Raw genomic sequence first — 26,721 nt, forward strand, 5'->3', positions numbered from 1 at the left:
ACAACTTCTGCTTTTGGGTGGGTCCTTTCCCCTTTTGGCTGCCTCGGCCCCGCTCTGTAGCTGCGACAGCCACCCCACCGCTTCCGCCCCGGCCATCTCTGCAACCTGCCCTCGGCCACTGCAGCGCCAGCCGGGGCTTGTCGGCTGCCGTCTGCCTCGCTGGCAGCATCTCATGGTGCCCGTGGTCCATTGCGGTGTTTCCCGGCTGTGTGCAGAGGGGAGCAGGGCTGAGATGTGGGCTGTGAATCGTGCCGCTGGGGAAAATGTGGCGGTTTGTGCTGCCCGAGCTGAAGGGGGTCCCAGCCCCTTGAGGGTACTGGTGGTACTGGGGTCCCATGGAGCATCCTGTGAACGTTTCCTGGTTCCATGCCCCGAGCTTGGGGGTAAGAGATGGCACCGCCGCATCACCTCGGTCTGTTTGTCCATCGGCAGCACTACATGAAGGAGCAGGGAGCCATCTGCACCAAACTGGTGAAGCCCAAACCAAAAACTGGGATGAAGTCGGCCGAGGAGGAGTTAGCCAAAGGTAGGGAATGATGGGAGAGGGTCGCTGTCCAGGCTTTGGGGACAAGGCCCTGCTGGTGGCCCCTGCTAACCTGCCCTTGTGCCTGTGCTCAGCCGGCTGGTTGCTGAACCTGCAGCACCTCACGCTGGGAGAACGCATCGGGCAAGGAGAGTTTGGAGGTAGGTGAGAAGGTGGGGTGTGGAGGTTCCCTGGCGGTGGGCTTCCCCAAATGGCACCTGCTGATGTCCCCTCCCCATCCCATGGCATGGGGGGCTCAGCCTGGGAGTGGGATGTCAGGTGTGGTGCTGAGCCTGACCCCCATCTCCCCTCCCAGATGTCCTGCGGGGAGAGTATATGGGGCAGAAGGTGGCTGTGAAGAACATCAAGTGTGACGTGACTGCCCAGGCCTTCCTCACCGAAACGGCTGCCATGACGTGAGTGCCACACGGGGGGGACACAGCCTGACCCTGCCCCACGACCCTGGCACCCCCCTGACTCACATCCCCTGCATTTCAGGAAGGTCCGGCACAAAAACCTGGTGTGTTTGCTCGGCGTTATCCTGCACAACGGCCTCTACATCGTCATGGAGTACATGAGCAAGGTAACAGCACTTGGCTGGTCCTCGGCCATCGGGACTCGTCACCACTCAGGCTGGAGGACAAAATCCCTGTCTAGGGGCCGAGCTGGATGAATGCTGGGTGCTGCAGCCCCTGCGGGAGGCAAAGTCTGGGCAGCTGCGCGCTGTCGGTCCTTATGCATTTCTCCTCCTCTGTCAGGGCAACCTGGTGAACTTCTTGCGCACACGGGGCCGGGCACTCGTCCCAACCCATCAGCTCCTCCAGTTCGCTCTGTAAGTCCATCTTCCTCCCTGTGGGCTGGGGACTGGTGCCCTGTGTCCCTCTGGGCAGCCCCAGGGGACATGTGGTGACACTGTGCTCTGCTTCGCTTGGCCGTGGCAGGGACGTGGCTCAGGGCATGGACTACCTGGAGTCCAAGAAGCTGGTGCACAGGGACCTGGCTGCCCGCAACATCCTCATCTCTGAGGAGAACGTGGCCAAAGTGAGCGATTTTGGCTTGGCCCGGGTCAATCCCAAGGGCAAGGACGCCACTCTGCTGCCCGTGAAGTGGACGGCTCCGGAGGCCCTGAAACACAACGTGAGCAGTGGTAGGAAGGGGGGGTGGGTCAGGGGGTCCTCCCAAAGCAGCTCACCCCCTTGGGTCCACCAGCTCGTCCCACCGGCCCGGCTCTGCCCCGTGGTGGCTTCTGGCACATTCAGCCCTGTGACTCGCAGAACAGGGGCTCTGTCCTGGCCAGCGCTTGCCCTGGTGTGCAGTGGGAGCTGGGGCAGCTCCGGTGGGATGCGGCAGGATGGACCCAGGGCTGTGTGAGTGGTGGGAAGGGAGGGGGTTCTGGGGGGCTGGAGCTGGCAGCGGGCAGGCGCCGTCTCCTGTCTTGCGCTCAGGGAGGGAAGGGGACCCCGCGTGGCCCCTGGCCGGCTTCAGCCTCCCCTTCCTCCTGCCACCACAGAAATTCTCTTCCAAGTCGGACGTGTGGAGCTACGGGATCCTCCTGTGGGAAACCTTCTCCTTCGGACGAGCGCCCTACCCCAAGCTGGTGAGTGCTGTGCTGGGGCATGCCGCAGGTCGCACCCCACTGGCACCGATGGGACAGGGACACCCCACTGTCCCCTGGCCAGGACGGGCCCCGGTGGGGTGGGGAGGTGGGGGTCCCAGCTGGCTTTTCCATCCTGTCAGAGCCTGAAGGAGGTGACAGAGCTGCTGGAGCAGGGGTACCGCATGGACCCCCCCGAGGGCTGCCCGCCTGCCGTCTATGCCCTAATGAAGAGCTGCTGGGAGCTGGAGCCAGGCAAGCGGCCGTCCTTCAAGAAACTCATGGAGAAGCTGCAGAAGGAACTGAAGCACCTGATGAAGGATATTTAACCCCTGCCTGGCTCCCAGGACCCATGGCAGAAGGACCCCGGGACCACCAGGGTTGGGGGTGGTGTGGCAAGGGGTGGCCGGTGGCACCGCTCTGTCCTGGTGGAGATGGGGCAGCAGCTGGGGAGAGGCTTTCCTCCCCCAGGGCACCCAAAGAGGAGGTAACAGCCTCCCTCCATCCTGGCATGGGTCCTTCTTCCCACCACGCGGCCCAGAGAAGGGTTCCTGGGGGTCCACCTCCCCTGACCTGCTGGGGTGGTGTGGGGCCACACACCGCAAATACCGTGCTCAGCTCCGGGTAGCATGTGCCACACGTGGGGTCCCTTTGAGCTGCCCCTCCCGGTGACAGGGGACAGGATGGGACATCTCTGCTCGCTGGAGGATGAAAGCCCAAAGCCCAGCCCCAGCGCAGCTCCGCTCCAGCCCCCCGGCCCCGCACGGGGACGCCGGCTGCAGCCAGCTCTAAAACCACACGGATTTGAGCTTTTTGATTAAACCAAAGAAATTAGTTCAACAGCATCTTTAAGCCTCTGGGCTCAAATTAGGCCTATCCCTCGCCTGGGGCCGGGCAAAGCACAGCGAAAGGCTTGGGTGGGCTGGGAGCTCTGGCCCTCGGAGCCCCCTGCACACAGCCTGGCCCCTCTCCCCTCGGGGCTCTGCGCAGCCAGGGATTATTCATTTAATCAGAGTCTGTATGGGAATTGCTTGCATATAGATTATGGCAGCGGGGCATGTCCTCCGGCAGTGGGAAGCCCCCGGCCCCGCCAGCTCCCAAGCAATCTCGACGTCTCAGTGGAGCTGGGATTAATGGGGGCAACGGGGCCGCACGCGCGTGTGCGTGTGCGTGCGTGTGCCCCCGCCTGCCGCCTCGTCTTCCTTCCAGTCCCTTGACCCTCGATTGGGTTTTCTCATTAATCCTCTCGCGTCTCCTCTGCGCCAACTTCTTGCCAGTGCCAGTGGTGCTAGGTGCCCATGGCGCAGGGCCCCCCAGCAGGATCCGACCCTGTGGGCGCTGCCCTCCATCGGGGCCTGAGCAACGAAGGGAGGGTCTTTCAGCCTGACCTGGGCTGCGCTGGGGCTCAGTGGCTCCTTCCACCTCCCCATCACCCTGGCAGCCCCCCGCTTGTCTCCCCACCCCGCCGTCCCCCCCCAAGCACCCTTGGGTGCAGCGCGCAGCATGGGAAGGTCTTCCCACCCTGGTGGCTGTGGCTTCCCCTCCTAATGCCTTAATCCGGCCCTGATCCGCGGCGCCCCTGGGGCAGCCGGTCCCGCTGACCTTGCAGGCGCTGGCCCTGCGCAGGGACCGTGGGGCGCGGGCTGCCGCAGCTGCCCACCCATGGCCGCCTTCTTCACGGCTGCCCTAAAGAGCTTTCGGGGGGGCAAGGAAGAGCCGCCACCCAAGGGACCCCCCAAGGACAGCAAGGCGGCCACGCTGCCCAACGGCATGGCCCGCGAGGAGTTTGAGGAGTACCAGCGGCAGCTGCTGGAGGAGAAGTAAGGCTTCACCGGGGATCATCGGGGTCCCCCTGCACCAAGACCGGGGTCCTACTTGCCATGGGCTGTCCCCAGGGTGGGGCAGGGAGGCAGCGGGGCAAGGGAAGAGGCACAGCGGGTGCCCTGCAGCACACCTCCCTGTGGCGTGGGAAACCCCCATGGGTGCTGGCATGAGGCTTGGTGCACCCAGGTGACAAGGGGCACCCCCAAGGTGTCACTGTCCCAGAGCAGTGTGTGTCTGGTGCCAGCCCAGCACCCACAGAGCCAAGGGGTGACAGGAGCCAGCATAGGATTGCATTAAGGTCCCACCTCTGTGGGTCTGGGTGCTGTGGGGACCCAGTGGCCCAGCATCCAGGAGGCTGCAGGAGGAGGAAGTCCCACCAACAGGCACCTTCACTCAGCATCTCTGCTGGGTGCTGGGACAGGATGTGGCCCCTGCCCCCAGATCCCTATTGCAACCCTGCTGCAGACCTTGGCACCCCCTTCTCCCGGCTCAGGGCTGGCACAGCCATGCTGCTGCTGGAGAACCAGGGTGATGCCTGGGGAAGGTTTGGGGGGGGGCATTTGGTGAGATGGGGGGTGACAGCGTGGTGCCTGCTGCTTGCAGGATCGAGCGGGACAAGGCCTTTGCACAGAGGAAGGCAGAGCGGGCCACCGTGCGGATGCACCTGCGGGACAAGTACCACCTGGCCCAGGTAAGGACCAACCTGCCCATGGTGAGACCTTGGGGGTCTTCCCCTGACCCCCTGCCCTCTGGGGCAGCCCCAGGCTGGGTGGCTGCTTGGCCTCCCCCGGGATGGGAGATGATTCCTGAAGAGGGCAGCAAACGGCTGATGTCTCCGTCTGCACCATCTGCCCGCCCGCGTGTCCGTCCAGCCATCCAAATCTGGAACTGGACAGTCCCAGTGTCCCCTCAGCATCCCCAGTGCCCCGCAGCGCCCGGCTGGCCCTGAGGGACAGGGATCTGCTTTCCCCATCCCTCGCCCCATGGCTGGTGGGTGCCCGGCTCTGCCCACAACCCCGACATCGTCTCCCACCCATGCGCAGGACGAGCGGGACAATGCTCAGCTGCACGTGGCCGGTGGCGCGGTGGAGCTGCCGGAGGAGCTGGCTGCCATGGTGCACAGCGAGGAGGAGGAGGAGGAGGAGGATGGTGGCACCGGGACTTTCACCTTCCTGACGAAGCTGCGGGAGCTGGACCTGCCGGCGCTGCGGGACCGGGCGCTGGGCGGCGTGGATGAGGTGAAGGAGAAGTGTGCCATGATGTAGCATCGCTGCCCACCCTGCCGGCAGGTGACACTGGCAGTGTTGGGGCTCAGTCCCTGCCCCCCCACTGCCCCCCGGGAGTGATGGGATGTGTTACCTGGGGGTGGAGGTCCCAACACGTGCTGGGGCTGGGTTTCCCTCCCCAAAACCATTCCCTGTGGCTTTTGAGGGCTGCGCCGGGTGGGTGCTGGGCTGCAGGAAGCCTGGGTCCCCTCCAGCTGCGCTGGCCAAGCCCCTCCCTGCCGTGCCACTGCTGTGAGCCCCCAGCCAGGGCGGGCGGTGGTCCCCGATGCTCCACCGGCCCCAGAACCGGGCCCCAGGGCTGCACGCGCCGTTTGGCTCAATAAACGTGGTGTTACCAGCACCAGCCTGGTCTTCCTGCCGTACCCCTCGTCTGCACGAGCCCTGTCCTGCATGGGGTGGGGAGGGCACGGTGACACTGCTGCAGCGGGGGTGCCCCCCATGTCCCTGAGCCAGCAACCAGCGCGTGGCACTCAGCCACCAGATCCGTGCCCCCACTTCTGCCCCAGACCCCGGCCACCACCGCAGCCCAGTGTGGGAGCCAGTGGGAGCCATGGCCCCCCTCGGGGGCAGCACCAGTGGGGTTGGGGCAGCATTTACCCCCGCCTCAAGCATCCCCCTGCCAGCACAGGCAGCGAGGGGGTCCCTTTGGCTGGGGTCCTGGTGCTCCGCTGCCTCTTGCCCCTCCGGGGACTCGCTCCTGGGTGTTCGGCAGCGGCACTGGCTTAAACACCGCTGCGCCGGAAGGCTGGGGGCTGCTGAGATCACTAATACCTGCCTATTTTAGTGAGGTCTAATCTGCCTGAGTCGCCTGTCCCTGAGGACTAAGCTAGCTGAACCCTTGTAAAATGTACCGCCAGCGCTGGCCCCAGCAGCACCTCCCCACCGGAGCAGGAGCCGCCGGGGAGTCACGCTGTGTTTGCATGAAAGAAAGGACGCGCTGAGCCGCCTCCGTCCTCCCCACGCCTGGGCCATCTGCTCCGGAAAGGCCTGTGGGGACGAGCCTGCCCAGGCTGCCCACGGTGGCGGTGGCAGGGTGGCGAGGGGGCAGCTGAAGCCAGCACAGGTGGGTGGTGGGAGTTGGGCCGTGGAGCTCATAGCTGTCACAAGAGCAAGAACCACAGGTCTCAGCCACCCCGGCTGCAGCACCCGGAGCTGCAGGAGCTCCAGCAGGGAGGTCCCAGGGTGTACGAGGTGCTCGGCTCCCACCCCGGCCACCCACCCTCCAGGGACCAGCCAAGGGGCTGGTGACTGCTGGAGCATCCCAGGGCACGTCAGGAAGGCACCCGGGAGCCTCCTCGTGTTTGGTGGCTGCCATCCCTGCCACCGCTGCCACCCCTGCTCTCCAGCCTTTCTTCAGAACTTGCAAAATCTCCCATTTGGGCACAAAAATCCACCCATGTTGTCTGAGCTGGGGCCACCCGTGACCCCAACAGTCCCCAGCATGGGGCAGCAACAGCCGCGGCACCTGGCACAGCCCTGTTCCACCCCACATCCCTGCTCCCCCCGGCGTGGGCGCTCAGCACCGCCTTCCCGCTGCTGGGATGGTGGCACCGCGGTCCCCAACGCGCCCCATCACAGCAGGGTCCTCCGTCCCTGCTCTGCGCCAGGGCCCCTCGCGCCCCAACGGGCAGCCTAGCTCCCAGTGCTCCCAGTGGGGCTGCGTGGGGGCTCCCAGCGCCAGCTGGGATTCGGGTCAGGACCCTCCGCCAGGTCTCCTTGGCTAATCGTCCCGCCCCCCCCTCCGCCCTCCCCACGCTGCCACCTGCCTCCCGCTCAGCACCCTTTTGGGTCACCCCTGCCGCCTCCCCGCCTGCCCAAGGCCTCTTAATGAACTAAAAAAGTGATAAATCCCTGGCCGAGCTGGTCACGTGAGGCCGGTGGCCCCCGGCCGCCCCCCACCCCGACCCCCGCCTCCGGCCCCACCGCCCCGGTAAGCTGACGCAGCGTCTCTAAGCGTTAGCAGCTTTGCCCACTAATAGGATTAGGGAGGTTTAAAACTGTCATTTGAGTGAACTAAACCCCCTGATACTCTGCATTGCACCTTCTTAACCAATTTGCCTTCAATTAGGGTAATTGGGAAACTAGCAAAGAAGTATAGCATTAATATTTTAAAGTGATGAAGCGATTACGGGCCTTGGACGAGGAAGCAAATCAATTTGCTATCTGCTCCTAAAAGGCAATTATAATCATTTGGCAAATAAGCCTGCTGGCCTCCCCCCCCCCTCCCCCCCCCCCCGTGCGAGCCAACACCTTACAGCGGTCAGCGGTGCCGGTGCTGTGCACGCCGCCGGCGGGCGATGCCACAGCTGAGCTGGGCGCCCCCCACCCCTCAAACCAGCCCTGGTGCCCCAGGAGTCCCGGCGTGGCAGCACCTCCCTGCGCCCTCCGGCGCTGGGGGCACCCCGGAGGCTGCCACCAAGGGCCACCAAGGCAGGGGACCCGGCTCCTGAGCTTGCCGCAGTGCCTGGCGAGGGTCTGAGCGCTGGCTCTGGGCGAGTGGGGGCTGCAGGTCCGGGTGCTAGTTTGCCTCCCCAGCCCCACATGTCATCCCTGAGCCCAGGGATGTCCCCGAACCCCCCCGGGGATGTCCCCAACCTCCCTGCACATGCCTGCTGCAGGTGGGGCCCTGGCTGCGCTGTCTGGCATGGGGGTGTCACCCCATCCCCAGGGGCTGGGTGGTCCCCAGAGCCATGTCACACCATCCCTGGTGTGGGGCCATGCTGTCCCCAGGGTGGCGGCATGCCACCTCCAAGACAGCATCATGCTGTCCCCAGAGCAGTGTCAGACGGGGTGCACGGCCCCCCCCCCCAGGAGGAACACTGGGGTGGCCTCGGGGCCCAAACTGGGGTGCAGATATGGCTGGGGGGTCTGGCTGGCAGCAGCTTGGGGGGGGTGGGGGGTGGGGGATGTGCACGGACCCGTGTGAGTCCAGCAGCCACATGGCATGGGGTGGGGGGTCCGAAAGCCCCACAGTGCCATTTGCCATCTGAAAGGGGAACCGTGGTGAGGAGAGGAAGGGAGTGGGAGGAAGCCAAGACGGTGGCCGGGGGCGGCAGCATTTGCAGGTGGCAGGAAGAGGCTTTTGGGAGAAAGTAAAAGTGAACAGAGGAAGAAAAGAGCAAAAAAAAACCCCAGCGGGACAGGGGCTCCGGGTGGCACGAGCAAGCCCCACACAGAGCACCCCAGGGCCCTCGTCATGATGCTCCCGTTGTCCCCGGGGCCAAGGTCCTTGGGGCGGCAGTTGGAGCAGGGGGGAGAGGGACGGTGTTTGTGCCCCCCAGCCCGGCCGCCCCCGCCCCACACTCCCACAGCCAGGGCCCGTGGGCAGCCCCCAGGGGTGGTCCCCATGGCTGGACCCCACAGCTGGTCCCCACAGGACGTCCCCATGCTTGGTCCAGGTGCTCGATCCCATGTCCATGAGCTACCCCCATGGCCAGTGCCATGGGCACTACGCGGTGCCTGCTCCCCTTGGCTGGTCCCCACAGCTGGTCCCCTGCCTGGTCCCTGCCCCAGTCCCCGTGCCTGGTGCCCATACCAGGTCCCCAAGGCTGGTCAGGGTGCCTGGTCCCTGCAGCTGGTCCCTCCACCCGGTCCCCACACCCAGACCCCATAGCAGGTCCCCAGACCCTCTACCCAGCCCTCACACCCCGTGCCCATTGCTGGCTGCTATACCCATCCCCACACCTGGTCCCCAGCCCTGCTCTCCAGGCGGGCAGGGCTCCGCAGGCAGCATCACCGGGGCCATCGCTGGCCTCTCCCTCCCCACCGGGGCCATCATCAGGCTCACCATCCCTACCAGGGCCATCACCGGGGCCATCATTGGGCTCACCATCCCCACTGGGGCCATCACCGGGGCCATCCCTGGGCTCGCCATCCCCACCAGGGCCATCACCGGGGCCATCCCTGGACTCACCACCCCCACTGGGGCCATCCCTGGGCTCACCATCCCCACCGGGGCCATCACTGGGGCCATCCCCACCGGGGCCACCCCCAGGCTCACCACCCACACCGGGGCCCTCCCCAGGCACACCATCCCCACTGGGGCCATCACTGGGGCCATCCCCGGGCTCACCATCCCCACTGGGGCCATCCCCGGGCTCACAACCCCCACCGGGGCCCTCCCCAGGCTCACCATCCCCACCGGGGCCATCACTGGGGCCATCCCCGGGCTCACCATCCCTACCGGGGCCATCCCCGGGCTCACCATCCTCACTGGGGCCATCACCGGGGCCATCACCGGGTTCACCATCCCCACCGGGGCCATTGCCGGGGCCATCCCCAGCTGGGGGGGTCAACACCCACCACCACAGCAGCCCCATCCCACTACAGCTTGGGGCGCCTGTCCTGGACCCCATCCCTGGGGCAGAGCCCCTGCAGCCGAAGGAAATCCACCCCCCTCCCCCCCATCGCCCCGGCCTTTCTTCTCCGCTCCCCCTGTTTCTAATTCTTTTTCCTCGCCCGTAATGAGGGGATTACAAGGCAAACTCCAGCAGGACGCCTTTGTGGGGAGACAATCTGAGTGGGGAAGGCAGTTCGGGGCTTTGTCCGCCGCCGCCCCCCCGGACCCGCGCTGGGGGGACATTTAGAGCAATTACTTGTCCAGAAAGTAACTGTCAATCATTCTTAAAGGGGAAGGCCTCCAATTAATAACCTCGTCTTAATCCTTTGGACTCATTTCCAATCTGCGGTGCCTTGGTGACATCTGCAACACTAAATAAAGATTCTCCCGAGCCTTAGCGCGGTGGTTCTGTGACAAATAAGAAGACTAGAGGCAACTTTGGCTGCCAAAGCTGCGAGATTGGTGAGGTTGAGCCGCTTGTTTGGTTCCCAGGAGGGACCGGCAAAGTTAAATACTCCTGGAAAAGCCGAGTTGGGCCCAGCAGGTAACGCCGTTTTATTCCGATTCGGGAGGAAGCGCCGGGGGAAGATGCTGGAAGAGGGGGCGGTTGTCCCCGGGGTGCACCTGGGGCCGGGGCCGGGGCCAGCACCCTTCCCTGGGGGCTGGGGAGCGGGTGCTGGGTACCCCTCAGCATCACTCGCATCGATTTGCACCCGGGGACAGAGGGCAGGAGCCACCCATGCTCGCACCGCTGCGAACAGCCCGCCCCAGGCAGCCCAAGCCAGGGGGGCCAAATCCTGGCACCCAGATGGGCTTTCACAGGCAAAAAAAATGGGACCCGGCAAAAAAAATGGGACCCAGCAAAAGCCAGGGCTGCCCTGGGGCTGTCCCCCCCGCATCCTGGGCTGCCAGCGGAGGCCACTGGTCCTCGCTGATGCTCTGCTGCTTTCCAGCACTGGGGAAACATTTGCTTTTTACCCACTTCAACCAGAGCTCGATGCCATTTTTCGGTTGCTGTTTCGGGTGTCTTTAATAACAGGCGCCCCCTCCCTGCCGGCTTGCAGCCCCCCAGCAGAGGGGCATCGAGTATAGGGGGGGGGAAAACCCCTCCTGAGGCTGGGGGTCCTTGCAGTTCCCGGCAGAGTTTTAAAGCTTAAGGGCTTAAAGCCAAAATTTGTTGCCGGGATGACGGCGGCTGCAGGAAAATGTCCGACGGGAGCGGGGAGGTGGCTCTCCCTGCCGTGCCCGCTCCCCGCTGCCCGTTTTCAGGCAGGATTCCCAAAATGCCAGTGGCAAAGGCTCAGGGGGCCCAGGGGCAGTCCCTGGAGGATGGGCACTATAGGGTTGCCGGTGCTGGCGTCCCCCAGCCCAAGCCCACCAGCGTCCCCCCTTCCACACCCAGGGACACCCATGTCCCTGGCCAGGCCCAGGCAGAGCGGGGCGGGGGGATGTGGGGGTGCCCAGCCCTCACACCCCCCCACCCCGCAGGGTCGGTGCTGCCAGGTTGCTCTGTCTCTGCCGTGCTTATTTTGCTGTTCTCCGCTTCATTCCCGCTCCCACACCGGGGCTCGCTCTCCTTCCCGGTGTTTTCAGCCTCCTCTGCTTTCAGACGGGGTCAGGGGGGACGATGGGGGCTGCCCACAGCCCTGGCCCTGACCTCCATCACCACATCTTGTCCCTGTCCCCTCACTGTTGCCCCACCTCTTCTCTCCTCCCGCCTGCCTTAGCTTGTCCCCAGCCCCCCCCCGGCCTGTCTCCCCTGTCCCCCCCCAGTGCCCATCACACCCACCCCCATTGCCCCAGCTCCCCCCTTGCCCCATTGTCCCCTTGGCCCATGTGGGGCCGCAGGACATGGCTGGACAGGGCAGGAGGGGCCCTGATGGGTGCTGGGACCCTTGTCGGGGGGTGCCCCAGGCGGGGGCTCTGGGTGCTTACCCCTTTTCCCCTCTCCTTGCAGGTGCGGAGCTGCGCAAATGAGAAGCGGGTGAGTGAGAGGGGGATGGCAGCGGGGGACCCCGGCCCCTCCCCATATCCCCAGCCCCAGGACACACTGGGGTGCTTGCATGGTGATAATGGGGTCCCTGCCCCCACCCCAGCACACACACACCCCTGCCTCGGGGCACCCCAGGGTGCAGGACCCAGCACCCCTCCTCCCACTCATGGCTGCCCCTGGGGCACCCTGAGACTGCAGCCCCCCAGGGCTACAGCACCCCCTGCGAGGGGCCGTGGGGCGTCCTGGGGGGCCAGCAGCTCCCAGTGATACACATGCTGACACGGCACACATGCTGCATGCACAGTGCTGCACGTGCACCGCACGCTGCATGCGACACAAATTGCAAACACTGTGCACTGCATTCACAGCCCCTGTGCACACGCTGCCTGCGTTCTGCATGCTGCGCCCACCACACTGTACATGCCACGCAGCCAGCACGTGCCACAGGGGCGCCAGGCACAGCACCCGTGGGCACTATGGGCACACACGGCACGTCGGGTATGCTGCACGTGCTGCAAGCACAGACACTGCACATCTGCATGCGCAGCGTGTGCGGTGCTGCATGGCGTGTGCTGCATGCCCTGCACGCACCTGCACTGCATACACAGGCACTACATGCGCTGTGCAGACACTGCACACACCCACTGCACACGCTGCATGCCCTGCATGCGCCTGCACTGCACACACAGGCACTGCATGCCCTGCACACACACCCTGCACGCACTGCATGCCTACAGGTACTGTGCATGGAGTCATGCTGTGCCTGCACGCTCTGCATGCCCTGCACTCCTTGCACACACCCGGAGGTGTGCACGCTGCACGCCCTGCGCCCTGCATGCCGCGGGTGCAGACACTGCGCTGCGCACACTGTGCGCACAGCACGCGGACACCCCACCCTGAGCACTGTCCGCTGCACCCGCGCTGCGCACGCTGCATGCGGTGGGCACGCGGCACAAACTGCCCGGCACACGCACACCCACGCTGCGCACACACTTCGTTCCACCCCACGCTCAGCCCACCGCACGCGTGCCCTCCGGTGCCCCACCGTGCGCACCCCCAGCCCCCCAACCCTGCCCGCGTAGGCAGCCCACACGTCCCGGGGTGCAGACAGACACGTGCTGGCTGCAGGCGCTGCTCGCACCCGTGCTGCCCGCTGGGTGCTCGCTGGGCACAGGCACCCCACACACACAGCCTGAGCACCCAGCACCCACGCCACCCCCTCGGGACCCCCATGCGCTCCCTTTCCCTCCCCATTGGCATTAGCCAAACGTTTGCTGGTGGCTCCAGGCGACGCGGCGCCTTCTCCTTGGCAGAAGTGCCCCGGGATTACGTCTTTCTGCCCCATTTCCATGTTTTCCTCGCCGTAGAAAGGGACCCTTAATCCCCAGCAAATACTGCAGGAAGATTTCAGATGCCGGATAAAAAGCTTAAAGATGAAACATTGCAAGGGTTGAAAATGCTTATAATCGTGCAGAAAAAAGGTGATTAGCTGGGGGACAGCGCCAGGTCACTCTGGCCATGCTTGGGGACCAGCATTGGGTCCTCCAGTGGTTCGGGGCCCGATTCCCAGCCCACGGGGGGAGGGGCTGGAGGAGAGGAGCTGGGCTGGAAGGAGGGACCCGACCAAGGCTTGATCCCCTCCATGTCAGGGCAGGGGGGGTCGGGTTGGCTCTCAGTGATGGCACTTCTGTTAAATCCTCCACTTCAGGTGACATTTGACTTTTAGCTTCAGGGGGGCACGCTGGCCAGGGGGCATCTCAGTGGAGCCAAGGATGGGGTCCCCAGGCCCCTGGGTCACTCCCTGGGAGCCACAGCCCCGGGATAACACTGCGGCAGGAGGCAGGATCAGACCTTTGTGTAGCCTGTTCCTGGGGCCACCCCATCCTCCCATCCATCTGTCCATCTGTCCCTCTGTCCCCAACCCGGGGTTGCATGGGGAGCTCCGATGTCCCCGCCCCCCCGGCTAAGCCCCCCGGTACCCTGACAGGCACCACCATGTTCCTGAATAAGTGTGAGGGGGACCTGGGTGAGCTGCGGAAGCCGGGGGACGGCGAGGGCACCCCACCGGCTGCCGCCGAGGAGGAGCAGCCCAAGAAGAAGCACCGGAGGAACCGTACCACCTTCACCACCTACCAGCTGCACGAGCTGGAGCGCGCCTTTGAGAAGTCCCACTACCCCGACGTCTACAGCCGCGAGGAGCTGGCCATGAAGGTCAACCTGCCGGAGGTCCGCGTGCAGGTAGGGAGGACGCCTGGTGGCCTCAGCACCCTGGACCTGTCCCCCAGGCGGTGGCAGAAGAACCACCCCAGCGCTGGAGAGCTTTGTTCTGCTCCCAGCTCCACTGCCGCCGCTGGGCTCCGTGCCTCAGTTTCCCCATTGCTCGAGACAGGAGCAGCATCTCTGCAGAGCTGGCTGCTCCTGCCAAAACCAGAGAAGGGGTTTAATGGCCGAGCCTTGTTCCTCCACGAGGTCTCAGTTCAGCCCACGTGCCAGTTTGGGCACAGAGATGGTTTTTAAGAGAGATTTCCCCCCCCCCCCCCGCCCCCCCGGTGGCATCTGCTCCCATCCCTCCAGGTGATCCCACAGGAAAGCAGCCAAACCTCAGCCACTCGTGACCACTCCCAGGTCTTCAGTGCTGAGAAAACACAAGATCCTCACGGATTTGGGGGTTTTAGGCTGGTTGGAACAGGGCGGTTCTGGGGTGAGGCTAGGCAGGTTTTGCCCCCTGGGCTGCAGAAGGTTCTGGAGGGAATGGGGTGGGTGGGTGGGATGCACAGCCTGGGGAAGAGCCCAGAGTCCCCCTGGTCTGCTCCCCACCCACCCTGGGACTGATGGGGTGAGCTCGGGGAGACGGAAGGGGTCAAGGAGTTGAAGAAGTGACAAAGCCACTGCAAAGCAGAGCAGTAATCCCCTTACAAATGAACTGAGTTTCCCAGGCCTCAGCCCCAGTCCAGGACAATGCAGCCTTGCTGTGGCGAGGTCTGGACCACAGGGACACCGCTGCTGAGCTCTCACAGAATCATTTAGGTTGGAAAAGACCTTTAAGGTCTCAAAGTCCAACTGTTAACCCAGCCCTGCCAAGCCCACCACTGAGCCATGTCCCCAGGTGCCACATCTACACGTCTTCTAAACCAAACCCCTCCAGGGATGGAGACTCCACCACTTTCCCAGGGCAGCCTGTTCCAGTGCTGGGCATCCTTTGCAGTGAATAAATTTTTCCTGCTATCCCATCTCAGCTTCCCCTGGTGCAATGTGAGGCCATTTCCTCTAGTCCTATCGCTTGTGACTTGGGAGAAGAGACCGTGCCCCACCTGCCTCCAGCCCCCTGCCAGGGGGTCGCAGAGAGCAATCAGGTCCCCCCTGAGCCTCCTTTTCTCCAGGCTGAACCCCCCAGCCGCTCCTCCTAGCACTTGTGCTCCAGCTTGGTTGCCCATCTTTGGACGTGATGTTTGCACCACTATAGCCCAGTGGCTACCAGTGACTCCATGGGAGAGACCCCCTTCACCGCCCATTTGCATCACGCAGCAGACGGCCGGTGCCCTGTGCTGCTGGTGGCTCTGGGGACGAGGGGACCAGCACTCTAAGGAGCATCTCCTGCAGGGTGGGATGTCACCACCGGCCTCACCTCACCCATCCCTCTCATTCCTGCTGGGTTATGGTGCAACCAAGGAAGTTTGGCTGCTAAAAACTTTTACAGAGGGGCTTTTGAGGGCCAGGTAACGTCATCCTGGGCACTGTATGGGTGTTCATGGGGCTGAGGCGCATGGTCCCATGGAGCAGCAATGGCAGGGGCCACACGGTGACACCTCTCGCTTTCCACACCTGGGAGATGCCCTCATGCTCTGGGGTCTGTGGGGGAGGTTGGGCAGAGGTGCAGCATGCGGGGGATTGCTGGAGCCCTGGGGGGCACCCCCTGTGGGACCCAACGCATGGAGCACCCCCCGCGTCACGGGATGCCCCGTATGGGACACGCCGGTGGAGCACTGTGTGTGGGGCACAGCGGGTAGGGTACCCCACGTGGGGCACCCCGCATGGGGCAGGGCAGGTGGGGCACGCTGCAAGGGACTGACTGGGCACAGCGGGGCTCACCCTGGCTCTCACCTTGCAGGTCTGGTTCCAGAACCGACGAGCCAAGTGGAGGCGTCAGGAGAAGATGGAGGCCAGCTCCATGAAGCTCCACGACACCCCCGTGCTCTCCTTCAACCGGCCTCCCATGACCCCCAACGTGGGGCCCATGAGCAACTCCCTCCCGCTTGACCCATGGCTGACGTCCCCCATCTCCAGCGCCACCACAGTCCACAGCATCCCCGGCTTCATGGGAGCCCCCCAGGCCCTGCAGCCCCCCTATGGTGGGCACTCCTTCCTCAACACCCCCCCGCCGATGGCCCAGGGCATGCAGCCCATGGCCCCTGCGCCCTACCAGTGCGGGACCACCTTTGTGGACAAGTACCCGTTGGAGGAGGTGGACCAGAGGAGCTCCAGCATCGCCTCGCTCCGCATGAAAGCCAAGGAGCACATTCAGACCATTGACAAGACCTGGCAGCCCATTTGATGAACGCTCCCCTCCAGCCCTGCCGGACCCCGGCTCCTGCCCCGGCGCCGTCCCAGGGTGGGCGAGGGGGGTGACGGTGGGATGCTCAGCAGGACCAAAGGCAGCGCAGGGCAGGGATGCCCAGCTGCATCTCCCCTCGCACTGTGCCAGCCCTGCATCTCCCCCTCACCGTGCCAGCACCGTGGGTGGCAGGGGAGCGAGACGGGGTGCTGGCGGGACCCCACCGGGGGGAGCACCCCAACAGCCACCCACGGCCACTCTGCCTTGCCGAGGCACCGGCCGTGGCTGAGGGTCTGGCCGAGACTCAGGCATCCCACCAGGCCACCCACTGCCCCTGGCTGGACACCTCCTTTCCCCACACCCCTTCCCCTCCCCATTATTATTAATTTTTTTTTTTTTAATGCTGCAGATTTAAACAAAACAGAACAGAAAAGCTCTAGTTTCATAGGGAGTATTTGGGGGGATATTTTAGCCACGTCAAGGCCCGGTGCCGGTTGTGCTGGTTGGTGCGCTGGCACGGAGAAGACGGTTGTATCGTGAGTAAAGAGATAAGCTGAACGGATGCCGCATGCTGGAGTCGGGACCCTGCCCGCTGTGCCGCTCATTAGCGGTGCTGCTCGTTAGTGTGCTGCCGGGAAGGAGCTTTCTGGGGGATGCAGGAGCATCGTCCCCGGGCACCCTCCCATCCTGCTCCCTCGGGCTGGTGCTGGGGCCAGGCACCGGTGACCCCGGCTGTGGGCTGGGACCAGCCTTGTGCCACAGATTGGCCTCGGCGGCTCATCAAGGGGCATCTGTTCGGCCGTCCCCCGGGGGCTGCGCCTGCTGCCCACCTGCCCTAATTGGTCCCCAGCAGTGCCCGCCTGGCCACATGTTGGTGGCACAGAGCTGCTGTAATTGTGCTGGCGGGAGGGTGGGCGGCAGCAGGACCCCCATGGCCCCCGGCTGGGGCTGGCAAGAGGAGGGGGCTGGCTGGGAGCCCTGGGGTCCTCATGGCAGGGGGCAGTGAGTGCCGAAGCTCCAGTTACCCCTTGCCAGTGGCTCCTGCTAGGTGAGAGCAGGGTGGTGGTGACAAGGTGCCACATCCCCAGGGTTCCCCAGCGTGGCTCTGCAGCCCTGGGGGACCCTGTCCGCTGCCTGCCGGGGCTCAGGGCGCAGCCAGCGTCACCAGCACCCTCACAGTGGTGGTGAGGGCCAGCACAGCCCTGGTGGAGATGGCTGAGCTCATGGTGGCTTGAGGGGCTAAAGCACGGCCAGGACAGCAAGAAGCCCTGGGCGAGCAAGTGCCCTGGGTCCCTGGGGTGTCCTGGTGGCCGCAGGTCCCTAGGGTGTCCTGGTGTTCCCCGGGTCCCTGGGGTGTCCTGGTGGGCCCCGGGTCCCTGAGGTGTCCTGGTATTCCCTGGGTCCCTGAGGTGTCCTGGGGTGTCCTGGGTCCCTGGGGTGTCCTGGTAGCCCGAGGTCCCTGGGGTGCCCTGGTGTTCCCCGGGTCCCTGGGGTGTCCTGGTGTTCCCCAGGTCCCCAGGGGAGCAAGGCGAGCACTGTCCTGTTTCTGTTTCCCCAGAAAATCTTCCCACCTCAGAGCCGATGGCCACCACACACCAGAGCTTTGCTGGGGCAGCCCTATCCCCACCGTGTCCCTGCATGGGCCAGGCTGCACTCAGCACCAGCACCCCTGGCCACAGCCCCCCACCCCGGGGGTCTCACCCCAATGCAACAGCCATGGGGCTGGACTCTGCCAACCCCACAGCCCCAGGGGCTGGCGGGACCGGCCGGGATGCCACCGGGCCAGGAGAGGCACTGACCCCAGCGAGACCCTTCTCCTCGTCCCCTGTCCCCCGGCTGCTGCTGCTCATCTGCTTCGTTAGTGACAATTAAACCTTTAACAACCCATTAAACGCATAATCGATGGTCCCCCAGCTCCCCAGCCCGGCTAATGGGCCAGGGCTGAGGTGAAGCGGCCCCGGCAGCGGCGTGCTCCGGCAGAGAGATAATGAAGCAACGGCCGCGGAAGTAATGGGGTTTGATCCAGGGGAAGGGACGCGCTCAATGGGGGCTGCGCTTTTCACATGACATAATTGCCAAGGCTGGCGCCAGCCCGGGGCACCCCTCGGCCTCCCGAGCGCCAACAAAGGCCGGCTGGCGTGGGGAGCGGGAGGCTCGGCACCCCCTGACCTGTTTGATTGGAGCCTAATTGGGGCGAGGGTGCTGCCCCCCCAGCCTCGCAACCGCCACCCGAAAGCCAAGGCACTGAGAGGCCCTGGGATGAGGACGCATCTCCTTGGGTCCCTGGAGCTGGGGAGTTATGCAAATTATTTAAATGAGCTAATTTGCAGGGGGGCCCCTGGTGCACCCCAAGGCTTGGTGGCAGGGGATGTCAGGGTACCCTCACAGGAGGGGGGTGTTTGCCCCTTCCCTCCCATGGGCGCCCTGATGCTGCGCTGTGCTTGGTGCAGAAACAGGCAGTATTTCTGGCCAAAAAAAAGCCATTTCAGGGCAGGAAAGCCACAGCAGCACCGAGCCACCTGCCCTTCCCTCTTTATTGGTCCTTTCCCCGGCTGAGACTCAATGGAGTGCGCCCCACATCATTTGTGGCCGCCAGCACATGGGGCCATATTTGGGAAAAAAATCCAAGCAAATCGGCATTTTTTTCCCCCCTAGATCCCAATCCTGTCCTGAAAGTGCTCGCTGCTTGGACAAGACCGGCACAGTCCTGCACCCAGGGTTGCACTGGGAGGATTGGGTGCCACTGGGAGCACTGGGGGCACCAGGATTTTCTCCCAGCCCCTCGTGGCAGAGCAGGAGCCCTCCCACTCCCACCACCTCTAATCCCCTCCCATGGGATTTGCCCCCTAATCTGCTTATTTCTCTCTATTTCTCCTAGGCCTGAATGAACCCAGCCCTGCCCCGGCGTGACGCCTCGCACCAGCCGAGCCGTGGGGTCTGGCCGCTCTGCTCGTGGGCTGCGGGGCTGTGGTCCGGCACGTGGGGCTGGGGCTGCTGTGCCAGGGGACGTGGGGCTGACACTGACTGCAGCCCTCCGCCCCAGGGGTCCCAGCCGTGTCGTGCAGCGAGCCCCACACCCCCTGGCACAAGCCAGGATGGGGCTCACCCCCTCCCGGCGCCCACCTCCACCCACCTCACCTCTGCCCCTCCAGTCCCCCAGCCCCCCCAGCGGGACAGACGTGGCCCCAGGGGACTGCGGTGACAAGGGGGCTGCGCTGTCCCGCTACAGCGCATGGGATCCGGGGACATCAGGGCTCAGGTTCTCCTCGGGGGTGTTGACCCAGGAGCTCCCCGCCGCCCCCCAGCTCTCGGGGGGAGAGGTGGAGAGGGGGCTGCCGGGCGATGCCGGGGAAGCCACCAGCCACAGGTTGAGCTTGGCGATGAGCGGCTTCCCCACGCTCACCGTCCGCCTCTCCTCCACGAAGTCCTCCATGCCACGGTAGCGGTACTGCAGGCAGACGGTGAAGGCCAGCTCCTGCTGCGGGGGGCGGCAGGATGGGTACCTGTCCCGCACCATGGCCGCGGCCGTGCTGAGCTCCCAGCACCGCTCCCCACCTGCTGCGGCTCTTACCCGCAGTTTCTGCAAGCCGCAGAGCCGGCTGTAGAGGCAGCAGGAGGGGCAGCCGAGGCTCCAGGTGGGCGCCAGCGGGCTGCCCACCTCCTCCGGGCTCTCCTTGTTGATGCACTTCAGGTCCACATCCAGCTCCTGCCACAGATGGCATCCAGCCGTGGAAACCCCCAGGGACACCCCCCCCATTCCCCAGCATCACCCTGGTGTGGGCTTTGGCAACCCACTCCCACCTCGGGTATGTCGGTGAGCTTGGCCTCGCACTTGGCGATGTCCTCGGGGGCGGCCACCACGCGGGTGTAGATGATCATGATGTTGGAGAACTCGGCGGCGAAGCCCAGCTGGACGGTGACGCCGCAGTCAAAGCGGAGGTGGCGGCTCTCTGGCAGCTCTGGGGAGGGGACAGGGAGCGCAGGGCTGGCACCGGCAGGGGCTCAGGGTGCTGCACCAGCAGGTGAGGTGACCACGGTGGTCACCCGACAGTGGGGACACTGCTCCACCTGGGCTAGTGGCTCTGTGCCAGTGGTTTCCACCCTCCAGGGTGGGAGATACCCGGCAGGTGCTGCCTGCTGCTGCTCCCTGCGACTCGGTGCCATCCCCACCCCAGGGGCCAGCTCCACATGGGGTGGCCACCACTCACCGTGAGCCTTGGCCCACTGCAGGTTCCTAGCGGAGGACTCATCCTGGCCCGGGGGACAGATGGGGTCCGTCAGAGCTCGTCTCTCCGAGAGGTTGCTGCGGAGCTCCAGCGCCTGCCGGCCCCGCGTGATCTCCAGCGTGCCCATGTCTGCAGGGGCACAGCGGGGGGTCAGCAGGGGCTACCGAGGGGCTTGCTGTCCCCTGCCACTCCCCACTCACCTTCAGCCACCTTGTCCAGCAGCACAGTGATCTTCTCGTCCTCCATCAACCAGCGCTTGAGGAAGGTGACGAAAATGCCATTGGAGAGCTCGCCCTGGCTCAGCTCGTAGGCTTCGGCATCTGCGCACCTGTGGGGACAGGGCAGCGGTCGCCTCTGTCGTGGGCTCCATCACTCCCCCAGGAACCAGCCCCCCGTGGGGTGACAATCCTGGGGAAGCCAGAGCCGGGCACCCACGGCTCTACTCGCTTCCATTGATCCATCCAGCCACTGTGCTGGGCAGAAGTGGGAACCACAGCAGGATCCTGGATACGGAAAGCATCACCAGCTCAACTCCCTGTGCATCGGAGGAGCCGCAGGGCTTGATCCTGTCGGGTGCTTCCTGAAGCCAAGCAGTGCCATGAGCATCCCCCTGCCCTGTAAGGAACTGGGGGCTGATGCCCACCAACTCCAGCATTGCCTGGAGGGAGTGATGCTGCCCATATGCAGTGGGGGGAAAGACTCAGGGGTGCAAACAGGGCTGAGCCCTGGCAGGGGGCTGAGCCCCCCCGCTCTGAGCCAGGGGGGACACCTAGCCCCGCTGCACGTGCCGGGGGGTGGTGGGGAGGGGACCCACGTGGCATAGCCGAAGACGATGTTTGCCGTGACCTGCAGCGCCCCGACCTGCGGGATGATGTCGTCGTTGAGGTTCCTACAAAAGAAGTGCTGCTGGGCAGAGCCAGGACCCGCCACCTCCTAAATCCCACCCCAAGGCACCCCAGATCCCGGGGGCTGCCCCGTGCCCCTCTGCCCACCCATCGTGGTGCTTGCCATCCCAGCTGGGGCAGCAAGGCTTTGGGGCATCCAGACTAAACCAGCGGGTTTGGATGGGGCCACGGGGACACCTCACTGCTCTCCCCCGGGAACCAGCACCCACATGCACCCCTGTGCCGGGACCTGCCACTGTGGCAGCTTGTCCCCAGGTTGGTGGCGGGGGCTGGTCACCTCTTGCGGCACATGTCGAGCAGGAAGATGTTGAGGCCGGTGTGGCGCTGCTGCATGCTCCGCAGCACCCGCTGCACGCACAGGCAGTGGGCCGAGGTGTAGGAGCTGGGCGCATCGATGGGCACCATGAAGCTGTTGCCAAAATTTTCATAGCCATGCCCAGCATAGTAGAGCAAACCTGCCGGGAGAGGTGGAAAGCAGGTGACATCCCTTGACCTGCTGTGCCCACTTCTCACCTGGCTGCACCCCAAGACCCCACCGGCGCAAAACCACCCGGTGCCCCCCAGCTGGAGCCACCCCGGTGGGTGCCACCGCACCGTAGACACCCTTGTCGAGGAGGAGGAGGAACTCGTTGACAGCCATCTGCATCTCTGCCTTGCACAGATCCAGCAGCGAGACCACCTTGAAGTCGAGCTGGCGGAGGAGGGCGCCGAGGGCGTGCACGTCCACCATGGGTGCCTTCAGCTGCTTGTGGTGCAGGTAGTGCATGTTGCCGATCAGCAGCGCCACTTTGTCGGTGGCTGCCAGGACGGGAGAGGCAGGTGGGTGCTGGGGCCGGAGCGGGATGCTCCTGCTTGTCCCAGCTACCTTCAGCCCACAGAGGTGACACCCGGTTGTGGCCAGTGTCACTGTCCCTGGGTACCAGGGTGCCCTGCCTCAGTGGTGTGCTCTCCCCAGTATGCTGCTCCCTGGCTGAGTGGAGCCTCATGGGGTGACAGTAGTGGCACTGGGGACAGCCACAGCCCCACAGGGCCACCGGACCCCTCCCGGGCAGGCTCTTACCATATAGCTGGCCGGGGCTGCCGTGCTCCAGGGAGCCTGGAAAGAGAGAAACACTGTGCCATGGCCCTGCAGTGCCTGGGGACCTGCCCGCTCTGCCCCCACCTACCTCCATCCCCCTCCTGCCAGGAGCCTCCAGAGGCAAAGAGCCGTGGGCCTGCAGCAAAAGGGGGGGTCAGGGAGCCTCAGGTGTGGCAGCACCTCCTGGCACGGGCTGGAGCCCCCCCAGACCCCAGGCAGCCACAGAAGGGCTTTCCAGAGGAGCAGAGCAGAGCCAGGACACCCCAGCAGGGTGGTGGCTGCAGAGGTTTGTCCGGAGCCCTCACCGATCTCCACGTCCACTTCTTGGCTCCACACCTCGTGGAAGAGGTTGAACACGTGGCAGGAGTAGCTGCCCCGCTCGGCCGTCGTCACCAGCTTCACCTGCCAGCGGGATGGAGCAGGCAGCTGGGGCAGTGAGCCGTGCCATGCTGCGCCATGGCGTGCTGCGCCATGCCACGCTGTGCCATGCTGTGCTGCACCATGCCATGCTGCACCATGCCACGCTGTGCCGTGCCACACCGCACCATGCTGTGCTATGCTGTGCCACGCTGCACCGTGCTGTGCTGTGCCGTGCCACACTGCACCGTGCTGTGCTATGCCGTGCCATGCCATGCCGTGCCAGGGGTCCCACCATACCTGGAGCTGGGGTGCCTGCGCACCCTCCACGGGGCGCCGGTTCCTGAACCACTGGTACTGGGGCGGGGGGTTGCCGATGGCTCTGCACTCCAGCACCAGCGTGTCCCCCTCAGCCAGGTGACACGGCCGTGGTTGCCGCAGGATCTGCAGCCCTGCCATGGTTGGGCAGTAACCGCTGGCTGGGGAGTGGATGGGGCAGCACGTTTGGCATCCAGCCACGGCAGGGCTCTGTGAAGCTGCTCCCAGCCCCCTCGCCCAGGGGTCCTGGCACCCACGGGTGGCACAAGCCGGTGGGCATGCCTAAGGCACGGCATTCGGCTCCTCCATCGGCACCGTCACCCCAGCAAGCCCAGAGACAGCTGAGCCAGGGCGCAACAAGACGGGTGATGGCCTGAAGAGCCACCCTGGTCTTACTGGGGCAAGCGGAGCCCCCCAGGAGCTACCCTGGTTCCAAGGAGGCGAGCGGTGCCCCCCCCATGGGTGCCAGCCTGGGGACACAGACCTCAGGACCCACCTGAACTGGGGCTGCTGCTCTTCTGCATCTGGACATGGGTCCACCTGGAGAAGGCGAAGGTGGCCCCGCAGTTCACACGGCAGATGTACCACCGGGGCTGGCCCGGCGCGGCGGCCGTGTCGATCACCAGCTCCGGCGCCGTGGCTCCAGGCACCTGTGAGACAGGAGGGGGCCAAGGAGACAGGAGGATCCTTCCCAGCTGGCCAGGTGCCCTCGCTGTGGACAGGGTCTGGGGGCTTAGCTTGATGGTGCAGCCGGATCTCACCTCCTGCCTCCCGCAGAACCACTGGTACACCAGCCCCGGCGGGCCGGTCGCCCAGCAGGTCAGGGACAGGCGCGTCCCCTCCGTCACCACCTGCAACTCTGGCTGCACTGTGATGCGGATCATGCTCTGGACTGTGGGAGAGGAAGGACCAGCCTGGGCTGGCTGAGACCCCTGTCTCACACCGACCCATCACATCCCATCCCACCCTGTCCTGTCCGACCATGTCCCACGCCCACCCACAACAGCCTGTCCTCTCCGATCCCATCCCACCCCTCCCACCCTACCTTGTCCCATACAGTGCCATCCCACCCACCTCCATCTCATCGTGTTCCACCCTGCAGCACCCCATCCCATCCCCCCTTGTCCCATCATACCCTGTCCCATCCCACTCCACACTGTTCCATCCCATCCCTTCTTGTCCCCTCACAACCTGTCCAACCTGTCCCGTCACATCCCATCAGGTCCCATCACAGCCTGTCCCCCCACATCCCACTGCTTGCCCCCCCATCCCATCCCATCGCATCCCATCCTATATCACCCTATCACATGCACACATCCCATCCCATCCCATCCCATCCCATCCCATCCCATCCCATCCCACCCTACCCTGCCCAGGGACCCGCTGCCCAGAGCAAGACCACCAGCAGGAAGAGCTGCTTCTCATCTCCCCCTGTACTCCTCCTGCTGAGCCCTGTCCCCCAGTGCCCCCTCTATGTCCCATGGGACCCTGCTGCCTGTCCCTACCGGCGCTGCTGAGGACCTGGCAGGCCTGCGTGTGCCCCATCTTCTCCAGGCAGCCCAGCAGGTACTTGAGGGTGCACTCACGCTCGGCCAGGAGCTGCAGGAGGCACTGCGTGGGGCTGCCGCGGGGCTCCAACACCTTCAGCGAGCACATCTCCAGCTCCTCCATACTGCAAGACACCCATGGTGCTCAGCACTGCAGCCCACCTCCCTCCTGGGCAGGATGGGGACACCTGCCAGGAGACTCGGCAGCCCCCAGCCCAGGCTAACGGGGTGGCTGGAGACCCACGTGCCTCTTGCTCAGCCCACAGCAGGGCTGTGCCCATGTGTGTTGCATCACCCAGTTGGGGGCAGACCCCCGGCGATGTGCCCCCCCACCCCTACCTGCACTTGAAGCGTTTCTCTGCCCCGGCCACTTCAGCCAGCTTGCGCCAGCCCCGGCTGGCATTATCCAGGAGCTCGCAGAGTCGGGCCACCACCTCCTCGCCCAGCGAGCCGATGGGCATGCTCCAGTCCCCCATCCCCTTGCAGACCCGCCACCACCTGCCTGGGGATGCCCAAGGGACGAGTCACCAGTGGGCGATGGGGTGACAGATGCCTATTGCCCCCCCGGACGCTGCCGGGCACTGCGCAGGGTGGCTCAGGGGGGAGAGCACCCACATGAGCTCCTGGCACCAGTTCACCTCTCCATGGGAGCCCCAGAGGGTTTTGGCCTCCCCAGCGAGGGGCTGGGAACTGGCCCGGCGGCGCTGCCGGGTCTGGCTGCTGGCAGCCGGCTGGGAAAGCCACGAGTTCCCCCTCCACGCCTGGAGGATGAGCCGTGGCAGCAGCACAGGTGACCCTGCTCACCCCCCGCCCTCGTGCGAGGAGCCAGAGCTGTGTTAGTCCGGCCCCAGGACAGGGACCTTCACGGAATGGGGTCCAAGGAACTGGCAAGGGGGGATGTCCACTGTCACCTTCCCCATTCCTTCAAGGGACACAGAGAACAGGGCCCATCATGGAGGACTAAGCTCGGGGGCCTCTGTCCTTCTGGCAGAGACCCCAGTGGGACAGCAGCAGCCCCCTTGTCATCACCAGGTCTCTGGGTGGTGGCTCCGGAGCCAGCACAAGCCCCACTGGGCCACGAGGGGCCTGAAGTGGGGGTTAGGGGAGGGTACATGGGGGTCCTGCGGTTGGGACCTGCCTCAGCTCCCCCTAACCCTGGCAAAGGCTTCAGCAGCAAGAGGAGGGTGGCACGAATCGCCCTGGATGGGGGCAGCACCCAGGGACTGGCTCCCTGCTCCTCCCCTCAGGTCCTTCCCCACCAACCCACCCCTGATGGGAGCTTGTCCCCAGGACCAAGCCGTCCATGGCGGCTGGGTGACGCTCACCCGAGCAGGGGAGCTCCGAGACAGAGGGCAGGGGCTCAGGTGCCCCCTCTGCTCACCTGCTGCTGGATTTGGGGTCTGGAGGCGCTGGGGGGTGGCGAGGGGAGGGCAGGCACGGCACGGACAGGGCGCTCACGCTGGGTACAGTCCGGCCTGAGCCCCAGCAGCTCCAACGCGCAGAGGAAACGAGGGTTCAACCCAAAATCTCCCCCAGCACTTCTGCTTTCCTCCACCGCTTCCTGTGCTGCAGCGCGCAGCCACAGCAGCTGCCAAGCCAGCCGCCCCCCCAGGGGAGCCAGGCACAGGGGCTGCACCCCCCTTCCCTGCTGCGGCAGGACCCTGCAGGCACCTGCTGCGTCCTCGTAGCCCGGCTCAAGGCCAGGCAAGAGCTGCAGGGCAGTTACTCCGGGACGGAGGCGAACCCGGGTGACAAGGGCACCTCTCAGCCTGGGGAGCCCAATGCACGGGCAAGACCGATGCTGCGGGGAAGGTGCTGGGCTTTTCCAAGCGGGAGCCAGCCAGGAACACGCAGGGATGGGGAAGCAAGACCCCCACTGCTGAGGGGAAGATGCTGCCTTCACCAAACAGCCCAGCCAAGGTGGGACTCTGGCATCCCGGCGGCCGCTGCTCCCCTGCTGCTGGAGGAGGAAGCGAGAGTGCAGCACGGGGGTGGCGCTGCCAGATGCCACCATGTTCCCCCTCACCTCGCCCGCTGCCCCCGCAGCACTGCCAGAGCCTGGCCCCCAACCTGCCACCCCCGGGGAGTACAGGCTCCTGCAGTGCAGACCGTGACAGAGCAGGGATCAGGACTCATTTGGTGGCACCGATTCCCTCTATAAGCAAAAAAACGAGCTTCT

At 65.1% G+C, this 26,721-nt stretch overlaps 4 protein-coding genes across 11 annotated transcripts in view; 3 read left to right on the forward strand and 1 right to left on the reverse strand.

Moving 5' to 3' along the window:
- MATK (megakaryocyte-associated tyrosine kinase) overlaps positions 1-3,522 on the forward strand; it is a 31,709-nt gene extending 28,187 nt beyond the window's left edge. For all 7 annotated transcript variants that reach the window (XM_037384507.1, XM_037384509.1, XM_037384508.1 and 4 more), the window contains 8 exons: positions 433-526; positions 619-684; positions 840-939; positions 1,022-1,106; positions 1,282-1,355; positions 1,465-1,660; positions 2,034-2,120; positions 2,261-3,522. In XM_037384507.1, the coding sequence (XP_037240404.1) occupies positions 433-526; positions 619-684; positions 840-939; positions 1,022-1,106; positions 1,282-1,355; positions 1,465-1,660; positions 2,034-2,120; positions 2,261-2,446 (888 nt within the window). In that variant the 3' untranslated portion in view covers positions 2,447-3,522. The remainder of the gene's footprint in view (positions 1-432; positions 527-618; positions 685-839; positions 940-1,021; positions 1,107-1,281; positions 1,356-1,464; positions 1,661-2,033; positions 2,121-2,260) is intronic.
- A 144-nt stretch (positions 3,523-3,666) lies between these two features.
- Positions 3,667-5,561, forward strand: LOC119146635 (complexin-3-like). The gene is made up of 3 exons (XM_037384618.1): positions 3,667-3,937; positions 4,545-4,632; positions 4,985-5,561. The coding sequence occupies exons 1-3, from the start codon at positions 3,780-3,782 to the stop codon at positions 5,204-5,206; spliced, it is 468 nt and encodes a 155-aa protein (XP_037240515.1). The 5' UTR covers positions 3,667-3,779; the 3' UTR covers positions 5,207-5,561.
- Positions 5,562-8,197: 2,636 nt separating this feature from the next.
- Positions 8,198-16,527, forward strand: RAX2 (retina and anterior neural fold homeobox 2). 2 transcript variants are annotated; one of them, XM_037384532.1, is made up of 4 exons: positions 9,395-10,110; positions 11,524-11,550; positions 13,547-13,797; positions 15,668-16,527. In XM_037384532.1, the coding sequence occupies exons 3-4, from the start codon at positions 13,555-13,557 to the stop codon at positions 16,109-16,111; spliced, it is 687 nt and encodes a 228-aa protein (XP_037240429.1). In that variant the 5' UTR covers positions 9,395-10,110; positions 11,524-11,550; positions 13,547-13,554; the 3' UTR covers positions 16,112-16,527. The 2 variants fall into 2 exon arrangements, 1 of the variants encoding a protein (XP_037240429.1); XR_005103786.1 differs by lacking the exons at positions 13,547-13,797; positions 15,668-16,527 and having other exon boundaries at positions 8,198-10,110; positions 11,524-11,551.
- Positions 16,528-18,631: 2,104 nt separating this feature from the next.
- On the reverse strand, positions 18,632-26,657 carry LOC119146558 (mucosa-associated lymphoid tissue lymphoma translocation protein 1-like). Its single transcript, XM_037384420.1, has 17 exons — positions 25,924-26,657; positions 24,882-25,044; positions 24,501-24,667; positions 23,757-23,887; positions 23,492-23,645; positions 22,978-23,156; positions 22,626-22,722; positions 22,409-22,456; positions 22,303-22,338; positions 21,837-22,040; positions 21,520-21,697; positions 21,152-21,226; positions 20,538-20,665; positions 20,320-20,466; positions 19,913-20,070; positions 19,683-19,817; positions 18,632-19,589 (listed from the first exon to the last, which is right to left on the reverse strand). The coding sequence occupies exons 2-17, from the start codon at positions 25,016-25,018 to the stop codon at positions 19,335-19,337; spliced, it is 2,229 nt and encodes a 742-aa protein (XP_037240317.1). The 5' UTR covers positions 25,019-25,044; positions 25,924-26,657; the 3' UTR covers positions 18,632-19,334.
- Positions 26,658-26,721: the final 64 nt, after the last annotated feature.

Source organism: Falco rusticolus, chromosome 4 (assembly GCF_015220075.1).
Source record: "Falco rusticolus isolate bFalRus1 chromosome 4, bFalRus1.pri, whole genome shotgun sequence".
In the NCBI taxonomy this organism is placed as follows: Eukaryota; Metazoa; Chordata; class Aves; order Falconiformes; family Falconidae; genus Falco; species Falco rusticolus.

Excerpts from the sequence above, each read along its gene's own strand:
- LOC119146635 (XM_037384618.1), top strand. The coding sequence starts at position 3,780 with ATGGCCGCCTTCTTCACGGCTGCCCTAAAGAGCTTTCGGGGGGGCAAG. Across the intron at positions 3,938-4,544 it reads CGGCAGCTGCTGGAGGAGAA|GATCGAGCGGGACAAGGCCT; the intron begins GTAAGGCTTCAC and ends TGCTGCTTGCAG. Across the intron at positions 4,633-4,984 it reads ACAAGTACCACCTGGCCCAG|GACGAGCGGGACAATGCTCA; the intron begins GTAAGGACCAAC and ends ACCCATGCGCAG.
- RAX2 (XM_037384532.1), top strand. The coding sequence starts at position 13,555 with ATGTTCCTGAATAAGTGTGAGGGGGACCTGGGTGAGCTGCGGAAGCCG. Across the intron at positions 13,798-15,667 it reads TGCCGGAGGTCCGCGTGCAG|GTCTGGTTCCAGAACCGACG; the intron begins GTAGGGAGGACG and ends CTCACCTTGCAG.
- LOC119146558 (XM_037384420.1), bottom strand. The coding sequence starts at position 25,018 with ATGGGGGACTGGAGCATGCCCATCGGCTCGCTGGGCGAGGAGGTGGTG. Across the intron at positions 24,668-24,881 it reads GAGAAACGCTTCAAGTGCAG|TATGGAGGAGCTGGAGATGT; the intron begins GTAGGGGTGGGG and ends GGTGTCTTGCAG. Across the intron at positions 22,723-22,977 it reads CGCAGGCACCCCAGCTCCAG|GTGAAGCTGGTGACGACGGC; the intron begins GTATGGTGGGAC and ends TCCCGCTGGCAG.